Raw genomic sequence first — 25158 nt, forward strand, 5'->3', positions numbered from 1 at the left:
AGTTTCTCTTGCAGAAGCTCACCTCTGCCCAGTGTTGTAGTGTGAAGGCAGCCACAGGCGAGTCCTAAATGAATGAATGTGGTAGTGTGCCAATAAAACTTTATTTACACAGACAGGTGTGTGCGGAGTATGGCTCACAGACCATAGCTTATGAACACCTAACTTAGAGCGGTATTTTTACCTCTTCTTTTTTTAACTGGAACTCACAGTCAGAAATACATAGGACCTCAAATCCGGCTTGTGTGCACGTGCACATGCGCGCGCGCGCACACACGCACACACACACACACACACACACACACAGTTTTGCAAAACCTAATTTGCCCTTTGTACCAGAAATACACTGTACTTTCTTTCCTCCTCCCCTCTTCTATTTAATGTTTTATTTTTTTTAATTTGTTTATTCTGAGAGAAAGGGAGAGGGAGCGAGCGCACAAGCAGGGGAGGGGCAGAGAGAAGGAGAGACAGAATCCCAAGACAGCTCTGTGCCACCGGCACAGAGCCGATACGGGGCTCGAACTCACGAACCGTGAGATCATGACCTGGGTCAAGATGAGGAGTCGGGCACAACCGACGGCGCCACCCAGGCGCTCGTCTTCTACTTCGTGTTTTCAGGGCTAGTTTTCATCATACCTGTACCTCATTGCCTGTTGAGATGCAGAATCCCGCTGCTCTGCCCGTGACAGCTTTTTACCTAGGATATTGAGACGTGAGCCCAAACGTCTGTAGTCCTCTTTGTAAAAGATCCCCAGCAGCTTCTTATGCACACCATTTTGAAAAGCTCTGATCCGGTGTATCAGATGGAATTGTACACTTGAGTTAAAATTACAATTATTCCAACAATTGTTTTCTGTGAAGCATTCCTATGTGTTCAAAGGAGGCTCTCATTTTGGCCTGTTTCAACTTACGCATGACTGAGGAGGTTTTTTTCCCTTCTCCTCTTTTTAAAAAAAATTTTTTAGTGTTTATTTATTTTTAAGAGAGAGAGAGACAGAGTGCAAGCAGGGGAGGGGCAGAGAGAGAGAGAGGGAGACACAGAATCCGAAGCAGGCTCCAGGCTCCGAGCCGTCGGCACAGAGCCCGACACGGGGCTCGAACCCACGAGCCGTGAGATCGCGACCTGAGCCGAAGTCGGGCGCTCAACCGACTGAGCCACCCAGGCGCCCCTCCCTTCTCCTCTTAATGTCACTTTTAATTTCCCATATCATGATAGAAGGAAAGAAAGAAGAGAATAGAGTTCAAGCATTGTTAGATGTGTAGTCATGGGATCACTGACCGGCGTACTGAAAGGGTAAGTGATTGACACGAAGTTATTCCAAGGGAATATTGCGACCTTATGTGTCTTTTGTTAGAATCGTATTAAACATCTTTCATTCTGTTGCGTGATTCCAAATATTCCATTCACTTGGTTTGTTCGAGGGACTCTTCAGTTATTTTGCCTCCTCTGGGTGTGTTCACGTTAGAAGCTAAATTCGGTTTGGTGCCAACTAAGCGGCACTTCGTTCAACTCACGACCACGGTTAATCCGCTGCGGAGGGTCACTAGAATTCTAATGAGTGAAGCCTTTTGCCAGGCTTCGCATCATATACCGTCTGCTCCAAGGTTTTGACACTTCATTCTCTAAGTCTCCTTTCAGGAATTTTTCGCACTCTTGCCTGAAATTTTGTAGCCGCGGTCTCTCAGCGCAGCACATTCATTTCCTTTGTTTGCTGCAGTACGACATAGCTGGAATCAGATGTTCCTTAGAGGCCTCGAGTTCTGACATCTCCTTCCTTCCTTTTCTCCGATTAAAGTTGCACGGGAATGGTAATGATGACTTGGAGAAAGAAGGAATTTCTTGGAGTTAGCAGGAATTCTGGAGGGAGCTGGAGCCAGCCCTGTCTGTAAGACAGATTAACTGGCCTCCTCCCTAGCCTTTCACCCAGGGCTGGTTTCCATTCCGGAACAATCATAAAGCCGGCCAAGACCTGTCCCGAGCTGTGTGGAGAGGGCACCGGGCGCTCGGCAATTCTAATTAGCAATCTAATTTTAACTTGGCTTCTGGCCCGAGGGCTTCATCTTGTAGCACATTGCAAACACCAGAGCGCATGGTCAAGTGGGTTACCGTGCACTTACCTTGGCCTACCCCAGAGGTTACGGTCAATTACGTTTGAGGGTCGTTTTCAAGCAAGACAGGATCAGGAATCGGAATGGAGGTTGGAACCAAACATGCATTTTTATCCCGACTGGGAAACGCTTATCAAAATAGTTCTTAGTTATCAAGTAAGCACAAAGTGCCTGGAAATGACGTTCCCAGTGAGGGGAAACGGCCCAGCTGTGCTTTTTTTGGCCTTCTCTCATCTGCTCAACAGGAAAAATATTAATCAATGGAAAAAACGCTCTCTTTCTGTGAATTTAACACATGAGTTTTAGATCGCGTGGGAAATAGTAATACCTCATGTTTTCACATCACAATTTTATTACACGGATTGCAAAGAACTTTTTAGAAAATGGTTCTTAGTGAAGCCACACGTTTGCACCTATGGAGATGTTTTATTTGCTTGATGGCCCAGCTGCAAACCTGAGATAAGAGAAAGTTCCAGCATTCCCTGTGATCTTTCAGTAATTGAGTGGAATAGTGGGGGAAGAGGTCTGGTGACCCTTGTAACTTACCATGGGGCAACACCTTGTTTCCCCATCAACAAGGAAGTAATTCGCCATTCAGTATTTTCCCATAAAACAAATTAGCAACGCTTCTCCAAGGAGACAAAGGCTGTCTAAGCCAGGAGTCCCGTATCGGAGATTTCCATATGTCTCTGCCTGCTTGTCGGACTTTTATTGAAGGACAACTTACGTGCAACAGAACGCACGCATCAGAAGGGTCCAGCCCGCTGCGTTTTCCCTAAGCGAGCCCACCCGTGTAACCATCTCCTCTTTTCAAGGTGATGAGGCTCCGCAAACTGGCTCAGCAGATTGCAAACTGCAAGCAGTGCATTGAGCGGTCGGCATCACTTATCTCCCAAGCGGAACACTCTCTGAAGGAGAACGATCATGCGCGCTTCCTACAGACGGCGAAGAACATCACTGAGAGGTGAGTGCGGGGGCTGCTGGGAAGTTCTCAGCCGCTGGGCTCCTGTGTCTGGGGAGCGACTGGTTGGCCTTGCCCTCCCCTTGCTTTTGTTTTCATTTTCAAGGCTGAGTACCAGGGAGAATAGAGGCTTTGAGCAGCTTTGTTCCAGCTAAAGATGCTTCCCTTTGACACGTCAAAGCCTTTTCAGCAGCGCCCTGGAGTTCAAGGCCTTTGAAACAAGAGTCCACCAGCTAGAAAGAATAAAATCAGCCTTGCTTTTTGGGGGGAGAAAGCTTACGGTGGCACAAAACCAGCATTTATTGTGACTCTCAGACCTGATCTTATCGTATGCTTGATAACAAAGAATCAGAATGAAGGCAAAGACATAAAAGGGAATCTTTTCTTCCACCTCAGGGCTCATCTATTTGGGAAAAAAAAAAAAAAAAAAAAAAAAGAGCAAACTCCCAGCTGTTGTTTTCCATAGACCTGTTTTTATTTGGTCGAGAAGCTTCGCCTCTTCTGAAAGGTCAAAGCTGACTCATGTGAGAGAGAGCGGACCCACCTGTCCGTCTCCTACCTCTTGCTTTGAAATGTGTGGCTTATTCTAGGGCAGGGAACATGGAGATAACATTATTTGAATGGACGGTTCAGCAGTAGAACTGGTGGGAGTCTGTACTCCCTTGGTCCGGGTACTTGATCGGTACAGAATCACTTGTTCTCCCTGATGCAAAAACCTACAGCAGCTCTCATGGAGCCACAAAAAGCACCTGACTCCACCTAAATGATATCTCCAAGCCTTACCAATGCCCTTGACCTTCTCATTCATTCTGCTTCTCAGAGTCACTTGCCCCTTATCCAGAGCAATAATAGAATCCAATCACCGGACAGCCCCAGGCAGCTCATTCATGCTGGTCTTTATCCTAGAGCAGGAGTCTGCCAGCTCCTATAAAGGACCAGAGAGTAAATATTTTCAGCTTTGCAACTTATGAGGTCTCCTTGGAAGCTACTCAACCCGGCCGTGATAGCTCTCTATCAGCCTCGCTTAGACAGTACAGAAACACTGTCTAAAGGGTGTTTCTAAAAACATTTCGCAAAACAGGTATTTGGCCCTCTGGCTGTAAGTTGCCAACCCCTGGCCCAGGGGGGGGAAATACCATCCTATGACTTGAATTTCTTCAAGGAAAGAGAAAGAAAGCCAACATTAGTTGAGTGCTTGCTTGTGGCGGCCACCGTGCTAATTCTCAAAATGTCGCGTACGGGTAGGCATTGATATTTCCATTTCCGCTGTTCTTTCAATTAGAGTAACGTACAGTAGTAGCTTTACAACTCTGGTCTCGTATTGAACCTGCCTCGCCGTGTTGTTATAGTTGAGAAAAATTTCCTCCGCGATTGGTTCTGATACCTGATCTCTTCCAAAGCACGTGGATAACAGCTGGTTATATCCTTAAAATGATCACCTCCCTACTCTTAAGAGAAGCCAGTTTCTTTCCTCGTGTCTCCTAGGTTCCACGCGTTTAATTGTCTTCCCAGCTCTCATCTGGACTGCATCCAATTGTTTTATATGCATCCTAAAGTTAGAGAGTGCAAATACCACTAATAACTCTGGTGTGCCTCGGGCAGTCTACTAGACAGTGTTTGCACTTATGTCATGATTGCCAACTGGGACCCAAGGACTTTTCTCCAGCCTTAAATCGCGAGATGGCCAGATGAAATGGCTACCGTGAAGTGCATTTCTCAGCAATCCCTAAAAATTTGATCACGTGCAATATGAAGAAATTCTCAAGGGCAGAGAATGTGGCCCCGTACCAGTTAAGACAGACCATTCTGGGGGTACCTGGGTGGCTCAGCCGGTTGAGCGTCCAGCTTCGACTCGGGTCATGGTCTCGTGGTTCATGAGTTCGAGCCCCACATCGGGCTCACTGCTGTCAGCTTGTTTGCGTGGAGCCCACTTCAGATCCTCTGTCTTCCTCTCTCTGCCTCTCCCCTGCTTGCGCTCTTCCAAAAATAAATATTAAAAAAAAAAAAAAGAACATTCTGGAAGAAGACCTACCTACCTTTGAAGTGTATCATAAGCACATGAATGTCCACACGTGATCTCCCTCAGATCCAGCAGGGTGTAACTGGTCCCATTCACCTCCACCCGTAACAAGCCCATCTCGTCAAGAACAGAAACATGACTTTGAGTTTTCTTTCTACAAGTGAATTGTATAATGCTGTTGACCCGCAAACAGCATGGGTTTGAATTGCACAGGTGCACTTATACAAAGATTTTTAAAAATAAATACAGTACAGTGCTGTAAATGTACTTTCTCTCATGATTTTCTTAATAATATTTTCTATAATAATATTTCTTAATATTTCTAATAATAGTTTCTTCTCTCTAGCTTACTGTATTGTAAGAATGCAGAATATAATGCATATGACATACAAAAAAATGTGTTAATCGACTATTTATGTTACCGGTAAGGCTTCTGGTCAACAGTAGGCTATTAGTAGTTATGTTTGGGGGGGGGGGGATGAAAAGTTATACATGGATTTTCAACTGGGTGGGGGTCAGCACCCCTAACCACCCCCCCATTGTTCAAAGGTCAACTGTATACTATATTCTCAAGCATCACTAATACATAGTTCTCGCTGTGATTGTATGTGCGCTTTTATAAAATTATTATTTTTTTTAAGTTTATTTATTTTGAGAGGGTGGGGGGGAATGCAACAGGGTGAGCCGGGGAGGGGCAGAAAGAGAGAGGGAGAGACAGAATGCCAAACAGGCTCTGTCTGTCAGCACAGAGCTTGATGCGGGGCTCAATCTCACGAACGGTGAGATCCTGACCTAAGCCGAAATGAAGACTTTGATTCTTTTTTTTTTTTTTTAAATTTTTTTTTCCACGTTTTTATTTATTTATGGGACAGACAGAGACAGAGCATGAACGGGCGAGGGGCAGAGAGAGAGGGAGACACAGAACCGGAAACAGGCTCCAGGCTCCGAGCCATCAGCCCAGAGCCTGACGCGGGGCTCGAACTCCCGGACCGCGAGATCGTGACCTGGCTGAAGTCGGACGCTTAACCGACTGCGCCACCCAGGCGCCCCGAAGACTTTGATTCTTAACCGACTGAGCCACCCAAGCACTCCTAAAATTATTGTAAATAAGCAAAATTATGCACTAAGTCCGGACATAAGAAAGTCGGCCGCCTGTTTATGAGAAGGCTAAACTTCCATCAAAGTTTAAAGACATAGTACCTCTAAAAATTTGCCAACATCCTTCATCCCCCCCCCCCCGTTTCTGCAGCCCCTCTCTTCTGTCTTCATTTGTCAATCTTCTTGGTCACTTCCCGAGCCTTTCTCTTTCTAGGACTGGAACGAAGGGAAAGGGCCGGGGGCTTGGACTGGGACCTGGGAAACTTGGGCAGATCCCAGCACCGCCACTTTTTAACTGTGATCCTTTGGGGTTTATCCGTGAGGTATTTTCTGCTAAGAGGAGTGGGCTCGTAATAGCTGCCTCTATCGGTAGTTTTGATAATACTGCTGATATCCTGTCCTAAGAATAGGCCTTTAACGTCACTGATACTCCATACTGTATGTTGGATTTAAGTTTTCAGAGTTCATTGTGTCGGTACAGCCCTGCCTTGTGTGTCTCTTCTGGGGCTGGTCTCTGCCTGTCTCTACTCTTCAATCCTTTACTTAGTAAGCATTCCACTCTGGGACGTGACTTCGTGATTCTCTGCCTCCTATTGTGTCTGCCTTGGGCGTTGGCACCTGTATACTTCCAAACCATCTTTATTCTTCTAGTCAAGGGTGGAAAGCCCAGAACAAACTTGGAATCCTGCAAGCCTTCCTAAAGTGAGACTTGGGGGAGGTTTTTCAACATCTTTAAACCACTTGAAGTGGATATGTTCACCTACAGGCTGAATCAAACTGCAGAAAGCTTTTTGATTTAGAAACAGTAAGAAAAAAAAAGGAGAGAGACCCTCAAGCTTTACCTTGTAGGAGATGCATGTGCTTTGGAATCAAGTATCCGGCTCTGAGTTCATTGCCTGGCAGTAATTACGGACGGCATTGGGGCTGCTCCTTTAACACTTGTGAGTCTAATCTTGCTCGCACGCTCCTAGCAGGCGGAACCCCCAGCCATCTTGTTTCCACCATTATAGCCCTGCCCGACGTGAATGAATGAGTGAACAAATTATGAAACAGGTCGAGGAGTCCTACCTAATGCGGTTGTCACAGGGACAAAATGAGATAATGTAGTAAAACTATTATTCCAGTTCCCGTCCCAAGGTGAACATGCAACAAATGCTCATTCGCGTCCTTCCTACTCACTGAGTTGACGCAGATTGTATAACATACCGCATTCTCAAGCCACGCTAACGTATAGGTCTTTTGTATGATTGTATGGGCATCTTTACAAAATCACGTTAAGCAAAACTTTTCACTGAATTGAAGCATAAGAAAGTTGGTCTACTGGTTATGAGAAATCTGAAGTTTTAGCAGCGAATTCTCAAGAGGAGGGTTAAAGGAAACTTCCCTCTCAACAGTACCCATTTTTCAGACCTTCTAGGAGGGTGTCCGACTCCACAGAGTGACCCCTCTGCCCTTGAACACCTAAGCAGTTCAAGGATCCATCAGACTTACCCCGAATATAAAGCCCAGAGCTCCAGTTGTCAGCTCTGGCAAGATATCACTTGATTTTAAGAATTTAAGCACATGTGATGAGTGGTTTTTGAAGAGTGTTCTGGTAGGGTGTTAATTGGTATTAAAACAACAAAATTCCAGGGGCGCCTGGGTGGCGCAGTCGGTTAAGCGTCCGACTTCAGCCAGGTCACGATCTCGCGGTCCGTGAGTTCGAGCCCCGCGTCGGGCTCTGGGCTGATGGCTCAGAGCCTGGAGCCTGTTTCCGACTCTGTGTCTCCCTCTCTCTCTGCCCCTCCCCCGTTCATGCTCTGTCTCTCTCTGTCGCAAAAATAAATAAACGTTGAAAAAAATAAAATAAAATAAAACAACAAAATTCCAGAGCCAAATGCATCCGGGAAATCTTGAGCAGACCCAAGTAAACCACATTTTGTTGCCATGAGACCTCGCTGGGTTTTACTGTGGTGATGTGCCCTCTCGCCCAAGAGAGACGACCCATTTAAGTGCCATTGTCGGGGGCCTGGCATGGGGGCGATGTTCAGCAGGAAGGGTAGAGCATCTTGCCCTGACATTGACTGTTTGACAGAAACCCTGTAAGCAGTGTAATTCTAGACACATCCACCTTCTGGAAAACTGGCCCCACGTGGCTCCTAGCAAACAGAGCGTTATAGAGATTAGAGCCATCAAAGTACAACCAGAAACAGAAGTAACGTGCAGTCCACCCCCTTAAGCGTCATAGGGCACAAAGGCCTTATTTGCCTCAATATGACCAAGGCTTCACATACACCTACAGGCCTGTGCACACATGTGTGTATACACACACACACACACACACACACACACACACACACAACTGTGAAGGCACAGAATTGCAAAAGTGGCCTAACACTGATGGCCCTGGTGGATTTTGGCATCTCATCTGAAAGGCCAGAAGATAGGTAACAAGGATTTGGGGAATAAAAACCTGACCTAAAATGTTGAATCTGGCAGCTCTCCCCTCGCCCGTCACTCCAATTAAGAATTTGAAATTGTAGGGGGCGCCTGGGAGGCGCAGTCGGTTAAGCGTCCGACTTCGGCCAGGTCACGATCTCGCGGGCCGGGAGTTCGAGCCCCGCGTCGGGCTCTGGGCTGATGGCTCGGAGCCTGGAGCCTGTTTCCGATTCTGTGTCTCCCTCTCTCTCTGCCCCTCCCCCGTTCATGCTCTGTCTCTCTCTGTCCCAAAAATAAAAAAAAAAAAAAAAACGTTGAATAAAAAAAAGAAAAAAAAAAAGAATTTGAAATTGTAGCCAATGATAAATATCTTTCCTTCCATCACAAAACTGTGTAGGTGTTAAAGGCTGCAGTAACTCCACAGACTCTTGCCGTCAGTCTTTGCCTCTCAGGCTTAGGGACTTTCAGCCTTTCCGTTCCCACCCCGCAAAGTTCCCGCCATCAAGATGGCAGGCATTTTTAACCCTGTCACGTGACCGAAGCACATTTCTAGTTACCTGTGGACCATAGGACCAGGAGAAACTTGGGAGAACTCTATTCTGGATGAGCCTGAACAGAAGCTTCTGCCCCTGGACTGGGCAAGTGCTAAGGCGAGAGTCAGAGGCCTTAAGATCCTCTCAGCCCAAGACCTTCTAATTGGGGTTTCGCTTTGAAATTTTTATTTGAGGAGTTCAAATGCCGTTAGAGCATTTCTTTTAACTTTTCTGCACCGATGCAAATATGTCGGGCCCTTCAGCCCCTGGCATACTTTAAGGGCTTAGTAAATATTTGCTAAATAATCCTGGGATCTCTCGGAGTTTTGAGGAGTTTTTCTGATTATGGGTCATAAGGAAAGCATTTTTAAGTACAGTTTGACCATCTGTAAAAAATGCCTAGCAACCATCCCTTTATCCATCAGTCTAAATTAGCAGGTGTGTTAGTCACAATAATTTGCCCATCTCCCTCGGGCGCAATCTTTAGCCAACAAGATCCCGTAACTCTGCTATTTACTGTTTCTTGGTGAAAAGGTGAGGTGGTGAATTTAGACTCTCCACCCTCATTGAAACACTTGAAACTTTTCTTTCCAGGGGCGCCTGGGTGGCTCAGTCGGTTAAGCGTCCGACTTCGGCTCAGGTCATGATCTCGCGGCCCGTGAGTTCGAGCCCCGCGTCGGGCTCTGTGCCAACAGCTCAGAGCCTGGAGCCCGTTTCCGATTCTGTGTCTCCCTCTCTCTCTGCCCCTCCCCTGTTCGTGCTCTGTCTCTCTCTGTCTCAAAAATAAATAAACATTAAAAAAAAAATTAAAAAAAAAAAAAAGAAACTTTTCTTTCCAGAGTTTATGCCTCTTCAAACTTTCATCTATGGATCCCAGTATCATTCCAATTATTACATTGTTAATTATCCTGTCTCCTTCCCTCCCCTCCACAGAACTGAAAATGTACCAGAAGTACAAGTACAGAAATTCTATTTCTAAGGATTTTGAGCACATCACAGGTGTAACTATTACTATCTTTTTTAAGGGTTTTTAAATGTTTATTCGTTTTTGAGAGAGAGAGAGAGAGAGAGAGAGAGAGAGACAGAGTGTGAGTGGGGGAGGGGCAGGGAGCATAGGAGACACAGAATCCGAAGCAGGCTTCAGGCTCTGAGCTGTCAGCACAGAGCCCGACGCGGGGCTCAAACCCACGAACTGCGAGATCGTGACCTGAGAAGTCGGACGCCCAGCCAACCGAGCCACCCAGGCGCCCCGAAAATATATTATGTTTATAAAATACAAAGTTCCGGGGCGCCTGGGTGACTCAGTTGGTTAAGTGGCTGACTTCACCTCAGGTCGTGATCTATCAGTTCATGATTTCGAGGCCCGCATCAGGCTCTGTGCTAAGAGCTTGGAGCCTGGAGCCTGCTTTGGATTCTGTGTATCTCTCTCTGCCCCTCCCATGCTTGTGCGTACTCTCTCTCTCTCAAAAATAAACATTAAAAATTTTTTCAAATAAAATAAAACACCACGTTGTAAGAGCCACTAAGAGGTATGGGAGGAGGTACGTCCCCTTAGGTAACGAGGTTGAAAGTTTTCTCGGTTAAACGGAAGAGTAGCGACCTGGGATTCTCCTCCTGGCTGGGGCCAGCCAGCTTTGTGACCTTGTATAAATGGTGGTGTTTAGCAAACTTAATGAAATACCCAGATCACCAGGATTATGAGGCTGGCATAGCCTGGTACGCTCAGAAGTGGCCTACATCATGCCGCAATTGTGTTGCCTTTAAGAGAATCGCCTGTGGTTCTTAACTAGTCAGATTGTTCTGCCCTTTAGTAACTGAAGTTTGCAAATCAACTTGAGAGCTCAACACAGGCCTCTCGGGAGATCTCTCACACATAGCAGGAGAGTCAGACCCACCAGTACCTTGCCGTAGAGTTTATGAACGGGAACTCTAACTAGCAACCCTAAATGAAGAGGAGAAACGGTGTAGCCGTTGGAGGAACGTGAGAGAAAGCCCATGAATATTTTTCATGGCATCTGCCGGGAATACGGGGCAAAACAATGCATACGAGGAGAATGGAGCGAGCCAGGGAGAAAACCCCTTTCTTAATGTTTATTTCAGAGAGGGGCTGGTAATTGATGAAACTAATCCAATATCTGGAAACATTCTTTTTTAATCCTCACTTTGCCTTTTATGCAGTTTGAAATTTTGGAGACTCCTCTTTGAAGTAGAGCAGGGTCGGATCTGAAAGGAACAAACCGTTTCCCAGACAGATGTGTGAAGAAATGCCCGGAGCTATGAGCTTCTTGCTGGGGTTAGATGTGAAGGGGCCAGGCTGTTAAATACACAGCAACATGAAATATGAATATTCTTTCACCTCCGTGGGGAATTTCTTTCCGAGGTAAAAAGAAAGGCGGCGGGGGGAGGCAGAACGCTATTCTACTGTTTACCCAATTCCTTTGCCTGGTCTTTGAGCTTCCATTCATTAGTATGGTGTTCCTGTGCTGTGCCACTCCAAGATCCTTTCTGAGGCTCACGTGTGAAAACGGCACTGTTTTAAAATGATATTTCTTGTCCTTTTATTGTCTTCCATTCCTACGCAGCGACAGTGAAAGCCATCTTGACAGTTCTAAAATGTTGTTTTGTTTACATTACAGAGTCTCCATGGCAACTGCATCATCCCAGGTCCTAATTCCTGAAATCAACCTCAATGATACCTTTGACACCTTTGCCTTAGATTTTTCCCGAGAGAAGAAGTTGCTAGAATGTCTGGATTACCTTACAGGTAATGTTTTGCGTGTGCGTGTGTGTGTGTGTGGGGGGGGGGGTAATATTGTGTACATTCGGTGATACACATACTTTGCCCCCCAGATCCGTTCCCTAAAAACCAGAGGGGTGCGCTTCTGATTTAGGAATGGAGTCTAATATTCCCATAAACAATTTCTGGCACTCTTTTTTCTTTTTTTTTTTTTTCACTCAAAACAGCACAGTCTGAGACCAAACTGGGAACAGAGGAAAAAGGAGAATCTCAATAACTGAAAACATACTTACCACCATTTTCCCTCCCTCTCAGAGTGTGGGTACCACAAATAATGGCTCTGTTGGCCATCGCAGGGATACATAAGGGAGCGTGGCTATTTTCCATTTCATCTCAGCAAGGCATCGGACTCTCACGGTGTCTTGCCAGAGAAAAACTTGGCAGCTAACTTCGATTGGGTGTCTACCCTGCTCCGGCTTTTTGTATGTGAGAGCCTGTTTAATCTTCCCAACATCCAACTGAGGTCAAGTGTTGTCAGCCTCATTCTGCAGAGGACGGAGGTCACCCATCTTGCGGGAGGTCAGGTAGCCAAGGACTTGGCAGAGTTAGCATTTGCTTGGGTCTGTACAGACTCCCAAAGACCTCCTGGTCTTTCTCGTAAAAGACCGCATTTCATCTTGGCAAAGGTCACCGTGGCAAACGTCCCAGAAATCACACGCGAATTCCTGGTACCATGTTTCCAACAGGCATTTTTTGGGTCAAACTTAAGAAACAAAAGCAAACAACAATAAAAGAAAACCGTAGCCTCCTCCCATTCCTAACCATGCTTCCAGATTTTTCTTTGCTGTCAACCTCTAGAGCGAGAACTGAAGTCATTCGCTGGGAGGATGTGGACTGTTTAGATGACCTCTATTTGTGTTAGCCAAAGCCACCGGTGCCTATGACTTCAGGAAAGCTCCATGTATACAGTGAAGCCAGATGTGCACCGAACTCAGGACAGGCGGCCCTCGAGAGACCACATCCCTGGCTTAGTTAGCATGGCATCAGCTTCTCGACTCCAGCTCTGTGTGTGTGTGTGTGTTTGGGGGAGAGTGGTTGGAAAAGACGGAGCAGGAGAAAGGAAACATTGTGTATAGTTTGTTTTTACAGTCTGTGGATCAAAAGCAAGGAGTTTTATATCCAAGGGGCGTTATACCCAGACAGGTTTTTTCTTCACAAGAATCCAAGGCGCTGTTTCTAGCCTTTCCGCATTTGCAAGGGAAGCGGCCGTCCCACAGACTTCTTATCTTCTGTAATTCTTTCAAGCCACACCACTCAAAGAAGTTGACTCAAAACTGCATTTGCAGTAAGGAACCAAACTTGGTTTCAAACACTTATGAATATCCTGCCCTCCTCTTGTAAGCTTTTCACTCTGAGATTTATCTAAACTAACTACCCCATAGAACCTTCCACGATGATAAAAACGTTCTGTATCTACACTGTCCGTTATGGTAGCCGCTAGCCACATGGGGCCATCAAAAACTTGAAATGTGTGCGGCGAGTTTTTACTTGTATTTGACTGTAATTAACTGTAATTGAAATTTAAAAAGCCACATGGAGCTCGTGGCTACTGCATTAGACAGTGCTTTCTCTGGCTAAGCTGTTTCCCATAATGGCATCCGATTAAAAAAAAAGCTCTTTTTTTCTTACATCATTTGGGATTGAGTGTGATCTGCAACAACAGAAAATCCACTTAGCAGTGACTAAACCCATCAAGGAGTGTTTGTATCCCGTGAACAGGAGGACAGAGCTGTGTGTCTGTCCCGGGCCTGAGTAGCGGCTCAGTGACGACCTCAGACTCTAGCTCTCTTCTTTTTCTGCTCTGCCGTCGTCACTGTGTTGCCTTTTCGCCACACGATCACAGCACAACTACCCCACCTCCGTGCATGATGCTCAAATTACAGGCAAAAAGAGAGGGACACAGGGGAGACGATGACAAAGATCCGTGAGCCAGCTTTGTCTTGGGTTATTAGGAAAATGAGAAGCTTGCTCAGAAGACCCGTCTAGCAAACTCCCACTTGTGTCTTATGGGCCAGATCCACGTCACAAGGTCACGGCCAAAGACACAGAAGAACGAAACACTGTTTGGCTGGGCACTTGGCCTTTCTGCACAAAATCAGTGTCTCGTTGACCTGAGTGTATCCTCCCCTTCCCCAAGAATTGTTTAATGGTATTTCAGTGGGCACACCTTCATGGGCTAATCTCTAAGCCAATGCCAGAGTAGTGATTAAAGGAGAAAATGTGAAAGCACTTGGCACCGACTAGTACCAAGCACACCGTGTATCATCCCCGATGCCTGTTTATGCCAAACGAAAGATCACATGGGGTACCTGGTCTTATGCCTTCTTAACTGTCAACGTCAAATACAAATTTGGTCCACTTCTATAGCTTTATTTATTTTTTTTTTTAACTTTTTAAATTTATTTTTGGGACAGAGAGAGACAGAGCATGAACGGGGGAGGGGCAGAGAGAGAGGGAGACACAGAATCGGAAACAGGCTCCGGGCTCCGAGCCATCAGCCCAGAGCCCGACGCGGGGCTCGAACTCACGGACCGCGAGATCGTGACCTGGCTGAAGTCGGACGCTTAACCGACTGCGCCACCCAGGCGCCCCTAAATTTGGTCCACTTCTAGACATAACAACGATCCTGGCCATAACGTAGGATGCTTGGCTGATATTGCCAAGTCCAAATAGCCTATCAGACGTTCGTAAGCGGGAAATGAAGTGTTTGCGGAATATGAGCCCGCCACTTCTTGTGTCCTGTTTATGACAGAGGCAGGAAAATAACAACTCTGCTACCCGGTCCATGAATATTGAAATTGGGAGCGTGGTGCTATTTTCATTTACCGTAAATTAGGTATTGACTTTTCAGGACAAACCCATTGGGCTGATAATCAAAACAGGGTTAGCCCGCGTGGCTGTGAAAACAAGATTTTTTTTTTCCCTGTGACATGCCTCTAAGCGGTATGTCAAGTTAATAACCCGGAGAGGTGACATTTCCTCCCCGATTGCAGCAACTGCCGTGTGCCTCCCAGCCACTCGCTTATTTTGAGCATGAGTTTTCTTTATATTTAATCATATATTGCAATGCAGAAAGAACACAACCTTTCTACAGCGGTGGATGGAAAAAATAATTCAGTGAACTGTTTAGATCATGGGAGAATAAGCGTTTCTCCACTGGTCCAGGCGGGGTGATCCCACACGAACACGGACAGTCGGAAGCACGTTTTATGGTGCGGCCGGGCCTCCCCCGCAGAATGCATCTCCGGGTTGGCGTCGCTGATTCATGCCCATCAAAGTCACAGCGCATGACGCTAAGTCTTGCGTGTGGATACTTCAGGAGATAGGTGTGTAAATACATACTCCAGAAAGAATGCTTTAAAGGCTCGACAGAGCCTTTCTGTCTTCATGCACAGCTTAATGCAGCCTCTGCCACGGGTAGGTGCTCATTAATAATGTTTGTAGACTCCAATAACCGAGAGACAAAGCTGGTCTATGTGACTTTGTACAGCGAACATACTTCATACTTGGCCGCCTACCGTATTTGTCCTGAATACACCGTCAGGTGGCAAAAGGAAGAATACGAAAACAATTAGGGTCTTAAATTTGCCATGTTTATAAACTTTTCTCCTTCTTTGGGTTTGTCCAGGCCTCATCAATCCTAATCGCAATTTAAAGCAAGAAAGAGGGACGCCTGGGTGGCGCAGTCGGTTAAGCGTCCGACTTCGGCCAGGTCACGATCTCGCGGTCCGGGAGTCCGAGCCCCGCGTCGGGCTCTGGGCGGATGGCTCGGAGCCCGGAGCCTGTTTCCTATTCTGTGTCTCCCTCTCTCTCTGCCCCTCCCCCATTCATGCTCTGTCTCTCTCTGTCCCAAAAATAAATAAAAACGTTGAAAAAAAATTTAAAAAAAAATAAATAAATAAAAATAAAGCAAGAAAGAACTCTGCAATGATGTAAACTGAGGCTGCTACCAATCCGTAGAATGCTACAATTTTCTCCTTTTTTGAAGTTAGGTTCTAGTATCCAGAAGAGTGGAAATAAAGGCCTGGATCATCTAAGCCAGGGGTTGGCAAACTTTGACTATAAAGGGCCAGATGGTAAATATTTTAGGCTTTGCAGGACATATGGTCCCAACTACTCAACTCTGCTGTTGCACAAAAGCAGCCACAGACAATACGTAAATGAATGAGCCTGGCTGTGTTCCAATAAAACTTTATTTACAAAAATAGGCAGTGGGCCAGATTTGGCCCATAGCCATAGTTTGCCAACCCCTGCTCTAAAAGATTATTGCCGGTGCAAAGCACTCACTGCCTAGTCTTTTTCTTGCTCACAAACTCTTCTCATAAAACCAGGTACTGAAATCAAGCCGGTAGGTTTTAAATCAACTTAAAATAATTATTTTGGTAGGATTTAGACTTCTCTGCTCCAGACTGTGTTCAAGACTTAAAATAGCAGCCTTCTCCAGTGTTTTCTTCGGGGAAGGAAAATGTACTTCTTAGATATGATCGGTTGTTCATCATGTTCTTCTTAATTTGAAATATCACCTATAAATTAAAAACTGAGAAGAAAATAGGGCCACACTAATAAGGGTTTTTTTTATAAGGCATCGAAACATCTAATGAAAGGGGCGCCTGGGTGGCTCAGTCGGTTAAGTGTCCGACTCTTGATTTCGGCTCGGGTCATGATGTCACGGTTCGTCAGTTCGAGCCCCGAGTCAGGCTCCGCACTGACAGTGCGGTCAGCGCGGAGCCTGCTTGGGATTCTCTCTCTCTGCCCTCCCCCCGCTCACACACACGCACTCGCTTGCTCTCTCTGTCTCTCTGTCTCTCTCTCTCTCAAAAATAAATAAATTTAAAAAAAAAACATCTAATGAGAGAAAATTTTCAAACAATTACTTGGTAGGTTTGCTCTGGCATAACGAACATCAGTATGTTTCCAGTTGGTTTCATAAAATAAATACGTGGCCTCACATACCTCGGGGGGTTGGCAAACTTTGGCTCTCAGGCCAAATCTGTTTGAGTCTGAATTGTCTGTGGCTGTTTTTGTAGTGCAGAGGCAGAGGTGAGTAGTTGTGACAGAGACCATATAGCTTGCAAAGCCTAAAACATTTACCATCTGGCCCTTTACTGAAAAAGTTTGCCATCCCCCCGCCCCCGCGCCCGCATACGGATGAAATCCCAAAAGTTCATCTCGTTTCCTTTCTGCCTAACATGTTTTCTTGCATGGACAAGAGTATTAGTTGCTTAGTCTCCTCAACCTGCTTTCACGATAGAGACAAGTCCCTCCTGGAGGGCTGAAGTCACGCTACCTGTTAAAAATCACAGCGATCACCAGCCAACCAAATGTGCTTTGGATTGGGGCCACCGTCTCTAGGATGGTGGTCCTGATGGACCTGTCCAGAAAGGCCTGCTTTGACTGTCACACATCTCCTCTGCAACGTATCCCAGAGGTGCCTGCTTCGTTGCTGATGAGCATTCTTGATCCCCACAGCTCCCAACCCTCCCACAATTAGAGAAGAGCTCTGCACAGCTTCCTATGACACCATCACCGTTCACTGGACGTCCGATGATGAATTCAGTGTGGTCTCCTATGAGCTCCAGTACACCATATTCACCGGACAAGCCAATGTCGTTAGTGAGTATTGCACACCCTATCGGTCTCTCTGTTTGGTGACTGTTTCCGGATAGATTGCGTTTCTAAATTTAAGCATCAGGGGAAGACAAGGGAGGAAAGAATCCACGGTATTTATTGGCTGCCTTTCCTAACCAAGAAGATGATGGCGTTCGCGCGTGCTCTACGAGCAAAACTAGCTGGCCAAATAGCGACGAAAATTAATGATCTCTAGCAAACCACATGGATGAATCTTACAAACATGTGAGAGAAAGAAGCAGGAAACCAAAGCATACACGCAGTACGAGTCCGTTTGTACGTTCATAACTTAAAGATAAAAGGAAACTCTTTTGCTTAGAGATGCATATGAACGTGTAACAACTAGAGATAAAAGCGGGGTGGCTACTTTCTGGGTGGGAGTCACATGGTTTAGTCATTGTATCAGACATTTAGTTTTGTGTACTCTTTCGAGTGTTGTTTCACAATGTAAAAAAAAATAATAATAATGTAATAAAATGGAGAGGCAAGCAATGTTAGTAACTGGCCCCACCTGGGAAGAATTTCAGCCCTTCCTTGAAACACGGAGAGGCCCCTCTGTCCCTGGGGCCCGTGAGATATTTGGCATCAGAGACAATGTGATGATCTCACATCGACGCCCCAGTTGCTGGCCGGAGAGGTGATCACAAAGGAATCTCTCCTCCCCACCCCCGCAGCTATTTCAATTGAGTTGAGTAAATGGAAAAGGACCAGAGGAAGTGGCTTTTCAGGGGAGCAAGTTTGAAGCCTCTTTAGCAAATTAAAATAGAGCATGTCAAAGTAGAATAGAATAGAAGCCACTTTTCAACAAAGAAGTGTTTTGAAAAATTCAGTATCAACTTAATGTGCTTTTATTATGTAAACCTCTTCTCGGCTTCGCCACACTGTTCTTTCCTCGCGCGTGTAATTCTGACACAGTTCTGAGACGTGTGATGCCTAAAAAAGAAATCAGGTGTAGGATTAATTAAAAGAGTGATGGGCGAAGAGCCCTGCTTCTGAGTAACTGAAGGTCACTGGCTCATGCCAACAAACGGACCCCCCAGCTTCCTTAGCGCCTCGTTTCCCAGGCTTCCCTCCTCACCCCTCGGACCCTCCCCTCCCTAATTGGCCTGCCTTGGAAGCTTTATTAAAATCGTACCATTTTCCAAGAATGTGTAAGGGGGAAAACCGTGAAACGTCGAGAACAGCTTTGGCCAGCCGCCCGAGCAGGGGGGAAACAGAGGGCAGAAGCGGCAGGTGCAACAAAAACGTCTTGGGGGAGATGATGGCCTAAGTCTCGGAAGAGAGTGGGTATGTATCACAGAGGTAAGGGGACGCCAGGCAGGCAGCCACCTGATCAGGCGCAAACCTGTAGAGACCTAGAATGGCCAGGCGTTGTCGGAGACACCGCCTACGAAAGCCTGGCTGGAGAGAATTGAGTGAGGAAGGGGAGACGGGGAGACGTGAAGACGGGGAAGTAGAACCAGGACTCAAACCCGAGTAGGTCTGGTTCCGGAAGGCACATGTCCTTAATCATCAGTCTCTAAATCCTAGCCCGCAATAAAGACCCGGCCACAGCGTGTTGGATTTTCCCCTGTGGGCTTGGGCGTCACGCGGAGCCGCACTGCCATCTGATCGGTTGGAAGCCGTGCCGGGCAGTGCTGGGGACGAGGGAGTGGGACAGGGCAACACTAGAAGCAGAGACGTGAACTGGGAGGCCCGTAGTAATTCACGGAGGGACAGCTGGCCCGGACCCGCCAAGGGCACTAGCACCGAAGAAGGCGAGGGCAGGAGAAGATGATTCCAGAAAGACTTCACCTCTCACCCGTATCCCCGGGGAACACCGTTACTATCTTCAGCTATTTGGAGTGCTTTTGGGGGCACATCTGAGAGGCACGGGGGTATCAGGATTTTCGATTCGTCTGGTTTCGCTCCCCAGCCCCAGCCCTACATGCCCCCCTCAAATCATGAAGCAACGCTGATTCCCTAAAATCTTTCTCTTTTTTTATTTTACAAAAATTGTTTTTCACGTTTATTTGTTTTTTGAGAGGCAGAGACAGAGCATGAGCTGGGGAGGGGACAGAGAGAGAGAGAGGGAGCCACAGAATCCGACGCAGGCTCCAGGCTCTGAGCTGTCAGCACAGAGCCCGACGTGGGGCTCGAACTCATGAACCACGAGATCATGACCTGAAGTCAGATGCTTAACCGACTGAGCCACTCAGGCGCCCCTAAAATCTTTCTTTTTAGTGAGCAATGCACGAACACTGTATAATAATGTATAAAATGTATCTAGTGAAAACTGGATGCTTTTCAATACGCCAGCCACCTCAGTTCCAGAGTTACCCACTGTGGGGCCCCTGGGTGGCTCCTTCGATTGAGCATCTGACTCGTAATTTCGGCTCGGGTCATGATCTCGTGGTTCGTGAGTTCGAGCCCCATGTGAGGTCCTGCACTGACAGCGGGAGCCTGCTTGGGATTCTCTCTCTCTCTCCCTCTCTTCCCCTCCCCTGCTCACACGCTCTCCGTCTCTCTCTCTCTCAAAATAAACTTTAAAAAAAGAAAAATATTAAGGAAAAAAAAAACAAAGTTACCCACTACATCAATTCTATTTCACATGCATCTTTCCTAGGGACAGTCTGTTAATAGACGGGCGTGCGTATACATTCACAGTCACAGAGAAATACCTTTTTAGGGGCACACAAGGTAACATGCCATACGCAGCTCCTTACCTTGCTTTTTTCACCCAGAATTTTCTCTTTTGATGAACTCAGGGACAACAGATTAGGGACCTTAAGTACATTTGCAGACTCCCTTTACCTTTGCCATATAATATAACACCAGGAGCGTTAACGATGTTAACGATGGTAAGACTTTTGTCCTTTGCCATATTCTCTTGGTTAAAAGCAGGTCACAGGTGTTGCTCACACTCAAGGAGAAAGAAATGCACAAAATCATGAATAGTAGAGTGAGAACCACGGCGGCTACCCAAGTTATGTCTTTCCTGAGGTGTCTTGAATCAAATGATTATGAGCGTTTGGACAGTACATAGCGCCTTGGCCTGGACTGGCGGGCCTTTGTATCAGTTGGCTTCTGCTGAACAGCCAACAACCGCAGAAGCTAGGTGGCGGGTGACAACCCACACGCATTGCTTGTGTGTCCGGAATCCGGTGGGAGTCCGCTAGAAGGTCCCGCTGACCTTGGTGAGGCTCCGTCATGGTCCGGCTGCTCGGCCGGGGCACCCAGCGCCCTCCCACATTCCCGCTCAGGCGCCTTCTCCTGGCGATCGCAGCGTGCGGGTGGAGGGGCAGGCCCGCTTGCACACATGCTTTGCAAGCCCTTGCCTTTGTCGTGTTAGCCGATGTGCCACAGGCCAAAGCCAGTCCCCTGGGCGAGGCCAGAGTCAGAACGCGAGGGCCTTCAGGGTTCCATCACAAAGGGGACGGGTACGGCCAGGAGCAAGGAAGCGGAGCCAGAAGGCAGCCCGCTCTAGAACCCTAACTCGATACCAGCTCGTCCCTCCATCCCCAGAATGAAAAGAAGAGATCTGTTGCTTGAAACTTAGGGCTTCTCAGGTGGCTAAGCTGTGACTAACTTGGCTTCCATGCTGTCGGCATGAAAAATAATACCCTAACAAGACATATAAATGGAATAGAGGAGCGAAGACCATGCCCATGGAAATCCAGTGGCAACAGCACTCGTGAATCCATAGCTTTATGCTTGGTGATTCCAGGGAAGGTGTTTTGTTCCCCAAGAGCAGTGGCCACAAGAAAATACATGGCAATGACTTCATGAAGATGACAGACCTTGCTTATTTAACGCACAGGTGCCAAAAAGGCCATTCTCCCAGGACGGATGGAAAGCAGGGACACTGTAGGTGCTCATCTAATGGGGGTACACTCATCCGTTTGTTGGTCTCGAGAGTTATTTGTCCCTTGAATGTCCATTGAGCCGGTATAGTGAAGCCCTGAGGCCTCCAGGATCAAGTTGTAACAAGAAAAGAATAAACTTAGATAAATAGGCAATTGAGGGGCCCCCGGGTGGCTCAGCCGCTTGAGCGACCAGCTGTGGCTCAGGTCACGATCTCACTGCTCCTGGGTTCGAGCCCCACGTCAAGCTTTGCTCTGACAGCGTAGAGCCTGCTTCAGATTCTCTGTCTCCCTCTCTCTCTCTGCCCCTCCCCTGCTGGCATTCTCTCTCTCTCTCTCAAAAGTAAACATTAAAAAACATTTTAAAAAGGCAAGTGAGATGCAAAGATCTTCAAATTATTTTCTTCTTAAGTGTTACACGTATTTGTAGTGACTGAGAGAGACCTGGATTTGAATCCCAACTTTGGGCCACACTAGCTCCATAATTTGGGGGCAAATCATCTAACGTCCTCTGAATCTGTTTCCTCATCTGTAAGAAGAGGTAATGTTTTACCTTCACATGGTTGAGATAACAAAAGTGTAGGTCTTAGCCCCGCATTTGCCACAGTGTTGGCACATAAATATTCAAAGTTCTTATTCGTACAAAAATATAGACTACAGTCGCCCGTCATTGCATTTAAAAAAAAAAAAAAAAGCTGATATTTTGGGGGTGCCTGCGTGGCTCAGTGGGTTAAGTGACCTACTCCGGCCCAGGTCACGATCTCACGGTTTGTGAGTTCGAGCCCCGCGTTGGGCTCTGTGCTGACAGCTCAGAGCCTGGAGCCTGCTTCGGATTCTGTGTCTCCCTCTCTGTCTCTTTCTTCCCCTCCCTGCTGGCACCCTGTTTCTCTCTGTCTCTCAGAAACACATAGATGTTAAAAACAAAAACCAAAGAACCTTTCAAAACAATAAAAAGCTAGTATTTTTGGTCATATGGTAAATGTCTGTCATGACATTTGGATTGTCTATGCGATAGCATTTTGCACAATCGTCACGTGAAAGCCCTTCCCTGAATATTGTTTGTCCATCTGTCCTACCATTTGGAGGAATATCCCTTGCAGATGTCACATTGAATGACAAGATCTAATAATAAAACTCTACGGAAAATTCGAAGGCATTATACTCCCAAACTGGTCCTGGCTCCTTGTGCGGCTAGGTCACCGGTGCCTTCACTTGTCAGAATAAATCCGAGTTAATTGCCCACAACTGACTTTGGTGAAGGAGAATTAGATAAGATCTGTGCAGCTTTTAATCTTATAAAAAGGCTCTCCCTAATCAAATTCATATATTCAAATGCAAAATTAATGACGCTATTAATTTTTTATTGCGCATTTTTATTAACAGACTTGCGACTGCAGATGTTAATGAATTGCTTATTAATAAGTAGATACGTATTTAATTTTGCCACGTTTTTCATGTTTTCTTCCAGAACTTCTTCCAGTGCACCATTTGCAATCTTAAGTGGGGCCTTTTCCCAGCAGCCTATGTTTATCACTAGCCAAAGTCATAAGATGCATTTCTCCAAGTGTTCATGGCAAAGCAGTTATCTGTATTTAATTAATTTTAGTCATTTTGAAAACATTCGTGAAAGTTATTAAACAGATAGAGAAGGAGGAAAAGAATGTGCGCTTCTGTCCAATCTGTGAAAAGAAGCAAAGGATGTTAGCAGCCGGTGCACAGCCTCTCAGAAGGGTGTCCGTGTTGCATCATGTTTTATACATAATGTTTTACTGCAAGATGACAGTTGCTATACAAGGCTCTGAAATCCCAAATGTAATTAGGATCTTGTAATGAGCGGCATTATGTAGGGAAATGCTTCTGACCCGTTGTGAATGAGAACAAAATGTATAAAATTGAAAAACTCAATTAAGTTTCATTATGAACTAATTATCTTCCAAGTTCCATTGTTGTTTTAATACTTCAAGCTGAATTAGAGAAGGTGAACGGTGGAATGCCCTCAAAGACGATTGAAAACGAATTTGGAGACGAGGGAAGTTTCTGTCGGGATGGTTGCATGGGTGTCTCATAAAGAGGTGAAGAAAACCCGGTCAACAGTCCCGACGCGGTGGGGTATCGGGGCAGAGAGGTCTGGCACAAGACCGACACTAGCCACGCAATAGCTTTGTACTCTGAGGCACCCACCCCCTTACTCCAGCCCCCAAAAGAAAATGGTCGGTGTCGCTTTCTTGGCATTTTTAATCAACTCCTCAGTTATTGCCCCTGTAATAATAATAACACAGAGGTAAGCCTAAACAGGAACAGTGAGTGTTCACGAAAGCAGATTGTCCCAGTGCAAAGCCATCCAGTCAAATTTTACTACGCCGTAAACATTTCGTTCTTTTAATAGTCAAGGAGAAAAATTAGTGACCTCTTCAAAATAATCAGGATGGTCAGGGTCCCTTTCCTGTTCAGTAAAGCGTTCTGAAACATTTAGTCTTTGTTGGGTTAAGACTTTGGATTATAGGCCAAGTTGCTGTCTGCTTTAAGATGTTGTCGAAAGCGTTCCCCCACCACGTGAGGCCCAGCTTTTCGGTTGTACAGTGATGTAAAGTTTATTGAAACATTTTTACGTTCGCTTTCTTTGACCACAGTACTCATTTTACTGTAACGTAGGCAATTAAACGGGACCAGTGTAAACGCAGTGACATTGATAGGATTCTCATTTGATTCTCCTGAATGCTGTTATTGTTTTCGTTCGTGCTTGACTGCTGTTGACAAAGGTCTAGGCATATGAGCAGATTATCCTAGGCAATAGAAAAGCTCGTTGTTTTTGTTTTATTGCTATTGTGAGATTATTATTAAATGTCTAAAGTGAGTTAGACAGGCTTGGGGCCCAGAGCTCAGAGTTCAAAATGGCCCTTCTTTGGTTGGATCGAAATCTCTCATTTGGCCATGCCGCTATCCAGAAGCATTGAGTTTCTTGCAGCTACATTCAAGGAAAAAGTAACGTGAGAAAGTATCAAAAAAGATACGTAGTAAGGAGAGTCCCATGTTGCTGAACCACTTATGCGTGTTTTCCTGGGTCTAAGAGTGAGGGGGAGATTGGGGGGAGGAGTGGGGTGGATGGTCGTTGGTCGCCATGTCTCCGACACCCACTCAACCCGTTCTGTGAGTTTCCCGTTGTTCCCTTGTTCTTCGCTGGCTTTATCAAGTCTGGCAGTCCTCCTGGCGAAATGTTCGCCGGTGGGGATGAAAAGAGGTGACAGAAAACTCACAGGGTCATGTATATATCTATGACTCACTGAAGTGTGTCTAAAGATACTATGCACCTAAGGTACAAATCATATGAGGTGAATTTTCACCCTTGACAAAATACTTTCAGGGTTCCTTCCAACTGTGAGACTACCAGGAACACTTGAGCTCCAGAGTTGGAGAAAGCATTTAGTAGGATTCAAAGACAGATGTCATGGGGCTGTGAATACCTTGGAATGCTATGCAAATATTTGTGGGTTGGTATGGAAATGCACATGTGACTTTCTTTCTTTAGAAATGTTTTATTAGATTCTCAAAGAGGTGAGACCAAAGAAAGATTAAGGGACTGCTTCTTGGGCTTATGGTAAGGTATAAGTTGCCTCAAGATCAAAAGAACGAACCCTTTGACTTGCAAATCCACTGAAAGGGAAAGAGTGGGGGGAGTTGGGAGCCCCTCAGGAAGTGGAAGGGCCCAGCCCTCTACCAAGAAATGGTGAAGGAAATTCACCAGAGCCAGGAAACTT

At 46.2% G+C, this 25158-nt stretch overlaps 1 protein-coding gene across 7 annotated transcripts in view; it reads left to right on the forward strand.

The window, feature by feature from the left end:
* Window positions 1–25158, forward strand: part of MID1 (midline 1) — a 590830-nt gene that overhangs the window by 551204 nt on the left and 14468 nt on the right. For all 7 annotated transcript variants that reach the window (XM_040467620.1, XM_040467625.1, XM_040467627.1 and 4 more), the window contains 3 exons: window positions 2922–3070; window positions 11773–11900; window positions 17403–17546. In XM_040467620.1, the coding sequence (XP_040323554.1) occupies window positions 2922–3070; window positions 11773–11900; window positions 17403–17546 (421 nt within the window). The remainder of the gene's footprint in view (window positions 1–2921; window positions 3071–11772; window positions 11901–17402; window positions 17547–25158) is intronic.

This window comes from Herpailurus yagouaroundi, unplaced genomic scaffold (genome assembly GCF_014898765.1).
Source record: "Herpailurus yagouaroundi ecotype Mexico unplaced genomic scaffold, PumYag 67525, whole genome shotgun sequence".
In the NCBI taxonomy this organism is placed as follows: Eukaryota; Metazoa; Chordata; class Mammalia; order Carnivora; family Felidae; genus Herpailurus; species Herpailurus yagouaroundi.